Below are 14,424 nucleotides of genomic sequence, written 5' to 3'. Positions count from 1 at the left end.
TCACTGAAAATGGAGATCAGGTGACAGCATGCAATTCATCTCTGCTGATTGCCCCAAGTGGACCAGACTGGATGGGGAATGATGAGTGAGCAATCTTATCTGGATGTACCTGGGGGTTCCCACAGGCCTCCTCAGGGCAGAAGAATCTTTCTGGGATCACACAAGGCTCATCAGGAGGACAGGGAGATCTGTGATTCGGATGATAGAGCTCTGAGTATCATATACAACTCACGTCTGCTGGCTGTACTCAACTTTTAACCCAACTGGAGTGAGAATGGTGGTACAGAGGTCTAAACTGGTTGTACAAGGGTCCTCCTCACTGGGGAAACAGAACACTTATGGAGTCCCACAAGGCTCCTCAGGACAGCAGAGAGAGCCATGAGCCAGAGGACAGAGGTCAGGGGACCACACATATCTCACCTCTGCTGGCTATGCACCAAGGGGACTCAACTGGCCTGAGATTTTTATATATTTAGGACACTAGCCCTCTGTCAGATGTGGATCTGGTGAAAACGTTTTCCCATTTTGTAGGTAGGTGTTTTATATTACTGATGTTGACTTTTGCCTTACAAGGCTATTCAGTTTCACAAGGTGTTGTTTATTAATTGTTGATCTTTCTTGACTGTGCTATATTGTTCTGTCAGGAAGTTGTTTCCTGTGTGAGTGAGTTCAAAACTAATAATACGGGTTCAGTGTTTCTGATTTTATGTTGAGGTCTTTGATCCTCTTTGACCTGAGGTTTTTGCAGGGTGATAGCTATTTGCATTCTTCTGTATAATGACTTCGTTACATCAGCACCATTTTTGAAGATGTTTTCTTCTGTCCCATAGTATTTTTCTGAATCCTTTATCAATAAAAAAAAATCCATAGGTTTTTTTGAATTACATGTGGGTCTTTCATTCAATTGTTCAATTGTGTTGTTCAACATGTCTGTTTTTAGGCCAGTACCATGTGTTTTTTTAAACTATGGCTCTGTAGTACAGCTTGAATTCAGGAATGAATTTGGAAATTCTTTTATTGCATAGGATTGTTTTCAGATCCCTGGGAATTGAGGGAGGGCATATGAAGTGAAGTGTTTTTTTTCAAGTTCTGTCAAAAATTGTGTTGGAATTTTGACAGAGATTTCACAGACTCTATAGAATGCTTTTGTTAAGGTAGCTATTTTTACTATAATAATCCATGAACATGGGAGTTCATTATATTCTTATATCTTGTTCATTTTCTTTCTTCAAAGATTTGAAGTTCGTTTCATACAGGTCTTTCACTTGCTTGGTTAGAGATACACCAAGATATTTTGTATTATTTGGGGCTCTTGTGAAGCATCTTCTTACACTATTTTTGTCTCATCCTATTTATCATTTTTATATAGGGTAGCCACTGCTTTTTTTTTAATTCAAAAATTGTATCTGGTCACTGCCTAGAAGCAGTTTATCAGCTGTAGGAGTCCCCTGGTAGAATTTTGGGGTTATGTATGAGTACTATCTAATCATTGCAAATATTGACACTTTGATTTTTTTCCTTTCCAATTTATATTCTGTTCATCTCTTTTAGTTGTCTTATTGCTTTAGCAAAAACTGTCAGTACAATGTTGAATAGATATGGAGAGAGTGACTAGCCTTATCTTGTTCCTAATTTTAGTGGAACTGCTTTAAGTTTCTGTCAATATAATTTGATGTTGGCTTTGGCTTGCTGTAAGTTGCTTTTATAAGGGTTTATATATGTTCCTTGTGTCCCTGATCACTCCAAGGCTTTTATCAAAATTCTAAGGTTGGACAACAAGAACCAGCCACCTCATGAGAGGGTGTATTCTTTTCTTCAGAGGCTAAGCTCCAGTTGAGCTACAAATACTCTAGACAACCCATCCACATATCAAAACTGAGTGGCCTCTCAACACTGTATCTCAAAAATTCTCACCTGATCCAAAACCAGATAAGGAGATAAAAGGAAATAGAGGTCAGAATGCCATACCAATAGAGGTTGACTTAATTCTATATGAAACAAACAACCCGATTCAAAATACTTGGAAGTAAACCGAGAGTTTAGTAGACATGAAATAAAAACAGTTGGGAAAAATTATAAAGGTATTCAGTCTCCTTAATAATCAATGAAATAAATATTAAAACATTCTAAGATTTCATCTTACAGAAAAATGTAATTAATAACATTTGGTGGCATTTATATGGATAAGGGGGACTAAAAACTGATGTAGACTTTATAGAAAATAGTGTAGAGGCTCTTTTAAAATATACAAAGTGAACTACAATATCATCATCAATCCTGGGCATATGCCCAAAAATTCCATATCTCACTAGAGGAATTCCTGACCATCTATGTTCACTGTTGCTCTATTCACAATAGCCTGGGAACAGAAGTTGTCATTCATCAACTAATAAGTAGGTATTGAATCTGTAGGACCCGTACCCAATTGAGTTTTATTCCACTCCAAAAACAAATATAATTATGAAATCCACACTTAATGGATGAAGCTGGAAAATTCCATTCTGAATAAGATAACCCAGATATAATAAGACAAAGCCAAATGCTTCCTCTTATATTGTGATGCTAATTTCGAATCTTTAGATGTCTCTACTGAACTGGAGTAACTATAAATAAGGAAAATAGTGAGGTGCGGAATAGAGGACATTTCACTAGTGGGGGAATAGAACACATGAGATATAAGGAGGGGAATGGAAATACTGGAGCAGGAAGGGTTAAGTGGTGCGTGCTGGGAGATATCAGAAGTACTGTGTGTAAGAATAACTACCACTGGGTCTGGAGAGGTGGCTCAGGGGTTAAGAGCACTGATTGCCCTTCCACAGGACCTGAGTTCAATTGCCAACAACCACATGGTGGCTCACAAACATTGGTAATGGTATCTGAAGCATTCTTCTGGTGTGTGTCTGAAGACAGCTACAGTGTACTCATAAAAATAAAACTAAAAAAAATAATTGTTTTTAAAAAGAATAACTAACACTGAGACCTCAGAGAAAACTATATGGAAATACACTACTATAGAATATATATATATATATATATATATATATATATATATATATAATTTACATATATAATTTATATATCATATACAAATATGTGAGATATATATATATATCTTAAATGAAGTTATCCTTGGGGAGCAGGGTGGGAGGAGGGTATAGGGGGCTTTGGGGATAGCATTTGAAACATAAATGAAGAAAATATCTAATAAAAATAATAAGTGAAATAAAAAAATAGTTTAAAAAATGAATTTATCCTATGGCTGTGGTTATTGCCTCTGTCATATATCATAAGCAATCAAACAAAAAGCCCACTCCCAGGTATGGGTTAAAAATTTAAATTTTGCTGATGTTATCCAAGTACACCTAAATTTTATAACCTATTTCTGTTGCTCTTGGTTACCCTGCATAATTTGATGGTAGGACCTGTGTGATGAGGACATCACAACCTTGAGTTATAGGACATGGAGAAATAAAGCTGGGGCTGACATGGAATATTTGTTCCATAGAATCCATTGGGCTAAAAAGTTTATGTCCTTTAATAAAGAAAAATGTAAACCCTGGTCACTCCAGAAACCTACAATTATGTATGGCAGGGAAAGATATTCCCACTCCTGATATAACTGTATACTAGCATGCATATTCTTGGGGTAGCCTGCAATATTTCTTATCAGGTCTAATTGTGGCACCATGAGGCAGGGCTCTTGTTTCATTCCATTAACTAACCTATGAAAATGTGGCTATTGTGTCCTAAATAAGTAACCCCTAATACTAGTGTGACAAATAAGCAAATATTTTACATGTTTCTTCAATTCTTATCTTTATATGAGTATTTCAATGATACTTCCATCATAACTTTTCAGAGAAGCTTCCTATTCCAGTAGATGGTTATTGATACTTATACCTGCAACTGGTCATCAAGCAGACAGTGAGACACTGTAGAGTGCTCAAGTCTACATGGGACATGTTCATCACAAATGCCTTCCCAAAACTTGGAGAACAACTAGAAGAGGAGTGTGGTTGTTTTGTAGACATCAAAGGGAGCTCATGATTGGGGTGAAATAATTTGTTTCTTACACGATCTAATCATGGCACAAAGTAACTAACTGTACAAGATCTGCAGGACATGAAGCTAAACAAAGTTCCTTCATTAATGGTAGAGGAGATCATGAATCCTAAGGCTTCATGGAGAGTAGTCGGCTGTTGACAACTCCTGAGGATGGGGAAATGAGTTTTCTTCAGGGTGTGAACACTGAGAGGGTCCCCATGTTCTAGAAGATGGGCTTACTCCCATGTCCATGATGACAACCCAGAGTGGACTGTATGAGTTTAAAAAGAATGCACTTGAAGTTTGGTGGATAAAGTTTTAGGAAGGATATGAGAAAGAAGAGCAGGTGAGGTGAGAGGTATTCAATAGATCAAAACACATCCTATGCATATAAGACACTTTTAAATAATAAAAACAAACATATTCTGCTAAATACAGTGGAGAAATTTTGAATCAAATTTTAAAACTAAATTAAAAAAAAATGAGATATAGCAGAAGGTTATCTGTGTCCCACGTGATTGCCAGCTGAATATAATGGAGGGAGGTCAGGTGTCAGTATAGACTCTTGTCTTTTCTTTGACTTCTATCATTACTAAACCTTTATTAGATTAGAACCTTTGATTGTCTTTATTGGATAAATGTTTGTAGATTGAAATTTTGATATAACTTTTATACTTAAAAATATTTGTAGACAATATATTTTGAACATTTCCCTCTCTATTACCTTCGTAATTAAAATATAATTTTGTTTTATTATTGTCATGAAGAATAATTCCCACATATAAAATAAATAAGTACATAAATACAGCCAGCCATAAACATTGATCTTAGGTTTTAGTGGTTAGCACTGCTTTTGTTACTGGAAAAACCTCAGCCTTCAGCTCAAATACCAAAGAGAGAATTGATTCTAGAACCAAATTTCAGTGTCCGTGTCCTGTGAACATATTTTACATTGTAAGACATTCCACATTCCAATGTAGAACCAGTTTCATGAAGTTTTCATGGTAACAAAATAAAGGAAGCTATAAATCAAAAACATTGGTGGAAACATCAGAGAGGAGGGAGATAAGAGCACAATGTGGAATGTTATCCTACAGCTCCAAGATGCTACCTGGAGTCATTCTTACCTTTTAGATTGGAAGAAGCCAGTGATTTTTACTCATTAGTTATAGGAGATCAGATCATCTCAGAGCTGTCTTCTGAGGAATGGCTATTCAAGGTGCTCTAGGCAGTCTGGAATAAGGTAATGAGCCTCTAGTCTTGCAACATTCCAATCTCTACATGTTACTGAAGTTCTAGTAGCCAATCTTTGTAAACACAGCTACTTCCAGAAGTTTTCATTGGCACATGGATACATTCATACAGGTGAATATTCCAAATTGGATAATGCATGGAGAAGACTAATTTTTGATCTCCCAATTGTTGCTAATTGGCTAATTTTGAACAATAAATTCTCATGAAACATAGCATCTAGCAATAGACCTCAAGTTAACACAATGCAACCAATTAGTACTTCCTTCTGCTGCTGATGGGTTTCTAGGGAAAGTCGGTGCTTCCACAGAAGCCAGTGGACTTAAGGCTCAAGATTACAGTGCCTCACGCTGAGCCAGTTAGGCTCTCATCTTCCACAGGTTTTGAAAGTAACTTCCAAGGATCTGCCACAACTACCAAGTGCCAGGAGTAAGAGAGTTCAGCCCAGAAACCTCTTTCAAAAGTTACATTTCCTCCCATTGGGAGCACTTTTTACTGCCTTTGTGGTCTTATGAGCATTATCTTTTCCTCCTGTTCTATTTCTACTTCCTTATTTCTCTGACTTACACACACACACACACACACACACACACACACACACACACAACACTACTTATACATCTAATCTACAAACTCAGAGGAACACTTTCCCTCTATTTACTATTTGTCTTAGTCAGGGTTTCTATTTCTGCACAAACATCATAACCAAGAAGCAAGTTGGGGAGGAAAGGGTTTTCAGCTTACACTTCCACATTGCTGTTCATCACCAAAGAAGTCAGGACTGGAACTCAAGCAGGTCAGGAAGCAGGAGCTGATGCAGAGGCCATGGAGGGATGTTCCTTACTGCCTTGCTTACCTTGGCTTCTTCAGGTTGTTTTTTTATTGAAACTAAGACTACCAGCCCAGAGAACCACTCACAAGGGGCCCTCCTCTTGATCACTAATTGAAAAAAATGACTTTTAGCTGGATTTTATGGAGGCCTTTCCTTAAGGGAGGCTCCTTTCTCTGTGATAACTCCAGCCTGTGCCAAGTTGACATAAAAAAAAAACAGCCAGTACAATAGACGCCTTGTCAACTTGACACACTAAACACATCACTATTAGGCCTCAACCCTTACTATCCTATTCATCCCCAAGATCTAAATAACTTTAAAAGTCCCACAGTTTTTACATATTAAAAGTTCAATCCTTTTAAAATATCCAATACCTTTTAAAATCCAAAGTCTTTTCACAATTGCATGTCTCTTAACTGTGGGTCCACTAAAATACTCCCCTCAAGAGGAAAAATACGAGGCACAATCAAAATCAAAATCAAACTCCAAATGTCCAATGTCTGGAATCCACTCACAATATTCTGGATTTGTCCAAGGGCTTGGGTCACCTCTCCAGCCCTGCCTTTGGAGCACACACCTCATCCTCTAGGCTCCAGAGGCCTGTACTTCATTGCTGCTGCTGTTCTTGGTGGTCAATCATGGTCCTGGCCTCTCCAAAATACTGTTCTCTTCCACTGTAACTAGGCTACACCAATAGGCTCTCATACTCTCTCTTCATGGTGAGGAGATTCAATTCCTTTGGATGACCCCTTCAAGTCCTGGGCCCTCAAATACAACTGAGGCTGCACCTTCACCAATGGCCTTACATAGCCTCTCACAGTGCTAAGACTCAGCTCCTTTTCGTGACCACTTCATGCCTTCAATCCAGTACTACCTGGATGACTCTTACACATCACCAAGTCCATCCACAGCACAAGGTACAGCCTTGGCTATCTCTGGAACATAGAGATATGTTCTCTCAGAAAACTTCCCAGAAGATTTTGCCTCTATGGTATGGTCTCTTCTTAATCACTGCTAATTTCTGAGCTCTAGCTAACCAGCATCAATAGTCCCATTAATGCAAAGTTTTTGCTTTAGTAGTTCTGGTATCTTGTTAATCACAGCTGGTTTTTCAACCCCAGCTAACCAGAACCACAGAATCTTCATAATCACAATAGCAATGGCCCTGATAAGTGTCTTTAACCTTCTCTCCGAAATTCCAAAAGCCAGGCCTCCATCTTCAGAGCTGTCCTCAACACTACCTTCCAAGCACCTACAGAACATCCCATAGAGCTCTTAACACCAAATGGATCTTTTAGCCCTAAGTTCTAAAGTCCTTTCACAGTCCTCACCAAAACATGCTCAGGTTTTCACAGGAATACCCCATTTATAATTAGTCTTTGTCAGGATTTCTATTCCTGCACAAACATCATAACCAAAAAGAAAGTTGGGGAGGAAAGGCTTCATTCACCTTTAACTCCCATGTTGCTGTTCACCACCAAAGGAAGTCAAGTCTGGAACTCAAACAGGTCAGGAAGCAAGAGCTGATGCACAGGCCATGGAGGGATGTTCCTGACTGGCTTGCTTCCCATGGCTTGCTCAGGTTGACTTTTTATAGAACCCAAGACTACCAGCCCAGAGATGGTACCACCCACAAAGGACCCTTCCCCCTTGATCGCTAACTGAGAAAATTCCTTACAGCTGGATCTCATGGAGGCATTCCTTCAACTGAAACTCCTTTCTGTGTGATAACTCCAACTTGTGTCAAGTTGACACAAAACCAGCCAGTACACTATTTAAAGATTTCTTTTTCTTACTTTATGTCTCTGAATGTTTTCGTTACTTGTATGTTTGCTTGTGTACTACTTGTGTGCCTCCTGACTACAAAGTCTAAAGGAACACAACCTAGAACTGGTGTTACATATTATTTTAACACAAAACATGGCTGCTGTAACCTGAATCAGTGTCCTCCAAAAAAGCAGCAATTGCTTACAACATCTCAGTCATTTCTCAAGCCCCAGAAACAGTATTGTACAGGTTTATTTATTTTTATTTCATGTGCTTGAGTGCTTACATTCTTGAATATGGTTGTATGCCATATGTATTCCTGGTGCCTACAGATGCCAGAGGATTATTGCATGACCTAGAGCCACAAGTGGTTCTGAGTTACACTGTAGACACAGGGAACTGATTCCAAGTTTCCTTCAAGGATATTCAGGGTACCTAACTGCCTGACCATCTTTCTATCCCCCAAGGAAACAACTTAATACTACAAATGAATACAAGCAAACTTGGTAAAATTGTTAAGTAAGAAAATTAAAACTCTTAACAGAATATGAAACAGAATCATTACAAAATAAAAGGATATGAAGCTCTTGTTCACATTCCTAGATAACAACTTAGTGACTCTTGTATTTTCTGATATCTCCATGAATAGAAACATCATAAGCACCTACATATTCAATAATCACTGGACACAAAAAGGTGACATTTTAATCCACACAATGTACTACATAAAAATGAATTACTGGAATACAGCTCAACTTCTGAACTTTAAGGGCCATTCCATGATGTTTCTGAGTTGGTTGGGGCCCATTCACACAACCTTTACAAGTCATGGGAGTAATCAGGGTTCAGAAACATGAATTTCCCAAATTTGCTAAAAATTTCCTGAGAAAAATGGACTGAATGTTCTCATCATTCTGCCCCTCCTATTTAGACCACAGTGGAAAAACTATCAATATTTGATGACCTTATATTTTGCCATTGAGGAGATCAATAAGGACACCCACCTGCTTCCCAATGTAACCTTGGGTTTCCACAGCTATAATGCCTTTAATTCTCATCAAAGAACTTTGGAGGGACCTCTAATGTGGCTATCTGGAAGGAGTGAGTTTATCGCTAACTACAAATGTAAAACTCAACACAAAGCTCTCGGAATAATTTCAGGAACTAGGAGTGAATTTTCTGCTGCTATTGGAACTCTTTTGGAGCGCTACAAAGTCCCACAAGTAAGTTAGAAATGTTTTGGTGTTCACAACCACATTTTTAAAACAGCAGAGAAATTGTCTATCTTATGACAGGCACATTTAAAATATAAGTGAATAAATGTCGTGGTTTTGGCAATGTTCACCAATGGAAAGAGTGTGAGGAAAAGCATGAGCAGTAAAATTTATGACTTTCTGAGCAAATCACTGAGTAGTGTTCATGATTCTCTCTCCAGACACTAAAAAGAGACAGTGTCGATATTAAGGCTGAGCATTGCTCCTAAGTTAAAACCTACAACACATATATAATTACCCAAGCTAGGGTGTAAATATTTCATAGTCCATTTAGTAGTCAATAATTATCATAGAGGAATAGAGAGTCTAGACTATGTAACTAAATTTGGAAAAATCCTCAAGGTCATCACCAATGCAAAGGATCCAAAACGTTTATCACCTCATCCAAAAAGAGTAGGTATCTGGTATGACCCATGAGAAAATCTCCTTCAATATGCCTCCACAGTCGGATCTTGCCAGGCCCTCTTGAAGCAAAGAAACCAAAATCGGGAAATAGTATAAAGAGGAAATATTATGTGACACCAAAGTTCATCTAGTAGTCAAGATTAAAAATACAGACCTTTATGCATTCTTATCACTCATTTAAACAACTCAAAACGTATACTAATTACATTGCATCCTAATGTTAGAAAAAAATAAATGCATGATTTATCCATCTTTCTCAGAGATTTGTATTTTACATCCTTTGCTGGGTGATAATGATGTCAAAGCTTTCACTAGGAAGGAAAGAAAGAGACAATAATCTCTGACAATGGTATCCCCAGATCTTCAATGGTACCCCCAGATCTTCATGTCTTAATCTTTGCTAACTGCAAGTACTAAATATATAAAAATCTCTTTGTATTCTCTGCACATTTTCTTCCCTAAAGCTAAATTTTTGGGAAATGTGATGTTATATGATCAGAGTGAATGCACTTGCTAACGCTTTCTTCAGTCTTTGTCTATACCCAACTCTCTTCCATTGTTATTGGAAATAGATGAATCTATTATGCCTCTCAAACACGTTAAACATAAAATTGTTTATTTCTTGGCCTATGCAGGTCTTGAAGTAACTTATTGCCCATGTCCTTGACAAAGACTGTTTTCCTTCACGTAATGAGAGAGAAAATCTAATCTCACAGAAGATATTCTCCTCAACAATATTCAGTCCGTTGATCCTCTTATGTAAAGAATGTATTCACTTCCTCTCTGACCATGATGACTCCAAATCGCTAGAAACTCAGAATCACCTGGTTTTGCTTTGCTTCTCCAGGTCACATATGGACCATTTGATTCCTTGCTCAGTGACAAAGATACATTCCCATCCCTTTATCAGATGTCTCCTAAGGACACGGCTCTAACCAAAGCAGTGATCTCTTTATTACTGTATTTTGGCTGGAAGTGGGTGGGGGTCATTGTGTCTGATGATCTGAAGGGAATGGAGTTCCTCTCTCACCTGAAAGCAGAGATGGTATCAGAAGACATCTGTGTGGCTTTTACAGAAAGCATCAGAGCAAATTGGAAGGTACGGTTTATATCTGGTGTTGCATTGGTGAATTCGAACCCCCGTCCACAAGTAAATGCGAACATATTCTATGGTGATATAGATGACTTGCTGTATTTCTGTTTGAAAAATAGACTTTCAACCGAAAGGAAGGTGTGGATCATGGCAAAACACCATTTAGTATACTTAGAGTCTGTATTCCATAATAGCAAGGATTTGATAAACTTTTTCACAGGAAGCTTCTTATTTTCAAAGAAGAGAAATATCCCTGGTTTCAAGAACTTTCTCAAAGTACTTACACCCTCCCAATACCCAGGAGAATCTTTCTTCTATAAATTCTGGATTGACAAGTTTGGTTGCGCACCTCCCTCTTTGCTATGTGGCTATCGTAAACCCTGCCCACTAAATATTACTCTGAAGATAAAAGAAGAAGAAAAGGATCTAATGAGCCCTTCTGAGGGCAGCTATTCCATATGGAATACAGTGTATGCAGTGGCCCACGCCATCCATAAAATGCTTTTGCAAAGAACAGAAATAGGATCTCATGAAGATAAAAAGCATGACAGGTTTCTTCCATGGCAGGTAAGCCTGCATCAGAAGCAAGGAAAGCATTGATGACATTGTACTGCTAGTAAGTTCTTACGGTCAAGCACGAAACACGTTTCATCTTATAACTAAAAGAATCAAAAAGTGAAAAAGGCTTTTTCACAATCTGTGTGTATGCGTCTGTAATTATGGTGCATGATTTTAGGATTGATACTTCAAAATATTAAATTTGAACATAGTTCAACAAATGTATTCATAGTTTGAACGGAAGTTTTTAAGATATCCAAATATAATTAAAGTTAAAATATAGCAAGTTCCATAATCTTAATTTATACATGTTTATGTAATATATTAGATGCCAGAAGATATAGACATGTTGACCATAATCAATAGCAACTATTCCACATTTAATATAATCTATATTCAATAAGCTAAAACCTTTTGAGAAAAAGAACAATTGTCTGTATTAGAATCAAAGGTACCTGAGAAAATAATTGCTTTTACAGATTATGTGCTCTTAATAAGGTAAAATTATGGTGAAACCCAAAACTGTCCTTCCATTAGAAATGTTACAACACAAACAGAGCTCACGTGTATAGGCCATATCCCAAATACTAGTAATAGATACGTTTGGGTTTGAAAACAACCAGATGTAAACTTAGGACTCATTTACACCCATGGGCCTTGATTATGACCTTTAAATAGGTTATCATAAAGAAAATTGATGAACAAGTAAAATGCACTTTCTATTCAGTCAAAGATAAGAAATGAAAAACGAACTCTGAATGTTTAGTGTTCTATCACATAAAGATGGTCTGTATATCTACATGTATACATATTTATTTAACTAACCATACAAACATGTATTCATTGTGTGGCATAAAGAAGGTAAATATATTAACAACTATAAACCACAAGCATACTGGCAGTTAAATTTTATTCCAATTTCCAAAATATCTTTATTTTCTTTTTTATTATTATTTTATTTTTTCCAATTTTTTATTAGATATTTTCTTTATTTACATTTCAAATGCTATCCTGAAAGTCCCCTATGCCCTCCCCCGGCCCTGTTCTCCTACCCACCCACTACCACTTCTTGCTCCTGGCATTCCACTGTACTGGGGCATATAAAGTGTGCAAGACCAAGGGGCCTCTCTTCCCATTGATGGCAGACTAGGCCATCTTCTGCTACATATGCAGCTAGAGACATAAGCTCTGGGGATACTGGTTAGTTCCACCTATAGGGCTGCAGACCCCTTCAGCTCCTTGGGTACTTTCTCTAGATCCTCCATTGGGGACCCTGTGTTCCATCCAATAGACAACTGTGAGCATCCACTTCTGTATTTGCCAGGCACTGGCATAGCCTCACAAGAGATAGTTATATCAGGGTCTTGACAGCAAAACCTTGCTGGCATATGCAATAGTGCCTGGGTTTGGTGGTTGTTTATGGAATGAATTCCCAGGCAGTCTCTGGATAGTCTTTCTTTCCATCTTAGCTCCAAACTTTGTCTCTGTAACTCCTTCCATGGGTATTTTGTTCCCAATTCTAAAAAAGAGCAAAGTATCCTCACTTTGGTCTTCCTTCTTCTTGAGTTTCATGTGTTTTGCAAATTGTATCTTGGATAGTCTAAGTTTCTGGACTAATATCCGCTTATCAGTGAATGCATACCATGTGTGTTCCTTTGTGATTGGGTTACCTAACTCAGGATGATATCCTCCAGATGCATCCATTTGGTTAAGAATTTCATGAATTCATTGATATTAATAGCTGAGTAGTACTCCATTGTGTAAATATACCACATTTTCTGTATCCATTCCTCTGTTGAGGGACATCTGGGTTCTTTCCAGCTTCTGGCTATTATAATAAGGCTGCTATGAACAGAGTGGAGCATGTGTCCTTATTACAAGTTGGAACATCTTCTGGGNATATGCCCAGGAGAGGAATTGCTGGATCTTCTGGTAGTACTATCACCAATTTTCTGAGGAATTGCCAGACTGATTTCCAAACTGGTTGTACCAGCTTGCAATCCCACTAACAAAGGAGGAGTGTCCCTCTTTCTCCACATTCTCTCCTGCATCTGCTGTCACCTGAATTTTTTTTTGAAGTTTTATTCTCATGAGTGTTGTTAGTTGCATATCAAAGTAAACAGAAAGTAATCAAGGTACAGATTGTATAGAATGTTTCCAGTACTTCTAAAAGCTCTGCAATCTACATTTATGAGCAAGCAATCTCCTTACAATGAGAAGACAATTCAGTTCCAGTTTCTTTTTTTTTCTTTTTCTTTACCTATTGTATAGCCGCTTTTTTCCTATGTTTTTCATTTTATTTGCCCCCCTCCCATGTGTCTTGATACATGGTATGTTAGGTTGCTCAGGGTGGCCTTGAACTCATTATCTTACCGCTTCAACCTGCCCGGATCACAGACATACATGTACCAGCACACCTGACCCACAGAAATCCACGTAGATGGATTCATGTTGTATGTGTCCTTCTGAACCTGGAACTTGAACCCAGTGTAGTTTTTAAGGTTCATTCACAATGTCTGTGCATCTTCATCCTTTTGTTTTACAAGTTGTTATTCCACTGCATGAACACACCAAACACTGTGCATTCTCCTGTTGATGGCTGCTTCCAGTTTGGGCAGCAAATTTTTTGACATGGTAAGTTTTGTGAAAATATATTTTTATTTCTCCCGATAGATTCTGAAAACACCACTTCTAGGCTAGAAGAAGGACCATGATTTCTGTAAGTTTTGCTTAGCCCTGTATGTGCATACCACTTTGCAAGTCAGGACTTTGCAAGTCCTGTGCTATTGCAGATAAGCATTGGAAGTGAGCTGGTAATGACGGAGTGAGGGAAACCCTTATGTGTTTATGGGACACTGTAAAATAGTAAACTGTGAGAAATACTTGAGTTTCTCTGACATAGTTTGGCTTCGACACACCTACAGCCTAGAAGTGGTGTTTTCAGAATCTATCAGGAGAAATTTTATCTTTGCCATTCTGACTGGTGTGAGGTGGAATCTGAGGGTTGTTTTGATTTGCATTTCCCTGATGATTAAGGATGTTGAACATTTTTTCAGGTGCTTCTCAGCCATTCTGTACTCCTCAGTTGAGAATTCTTGTTTAGCGCTGTGTTCCATTTTTAAATAGGGTTATTTGATTTCCTGGAGTCCATCTTTTTGAGTTCTTTATATATATTGGATATTAGTCCCCTATCTGATTTA

General features: G+C 37.9%; 1 protein-coding gene across 1 annotated transcript in view; it reads left to right on the top strand.

Annotated features, from left to right (window-relative positions):
• The first annotated feature begins 8,853 nt into the window (after nucleotides 1-8,853).
• LOC110339166 (vomeronasal type-2 receptor 116-like) overlaps nucleotides 8,854-14,424 on the top strand; it is a 76,386-nt gene continuing 70,815 nt past the window's right edge. Inside the window, 2 exon segments of the mRNA XM_021222699.1 lie at nucleotides 8,854-9,130; nucleotides 10,392-11,233. Coding sequence (XP_021078358.1) covers nucleotides 8,854-9,130; nucleotides 10,392-11,233 — 1,119 coding nt within the window.

The sequence above is a fragment of the Mus pahari genome, chromosome 23, assembly GCF_900095145.1.
Source record: "Mus pahari chromosome 23, PAHARI_EIJ_v1.1, whole genome shotgun sequence".
NCBI lineage: Eukaryota > Metazoa > Chordata > Mammalia > Rodentia > Muridae > Mus > Mus pahari.
Note: the sequence above shows the minus strand (reverse complement) of the source record. Positions and strands in the feature narration are given on the sequence as shown.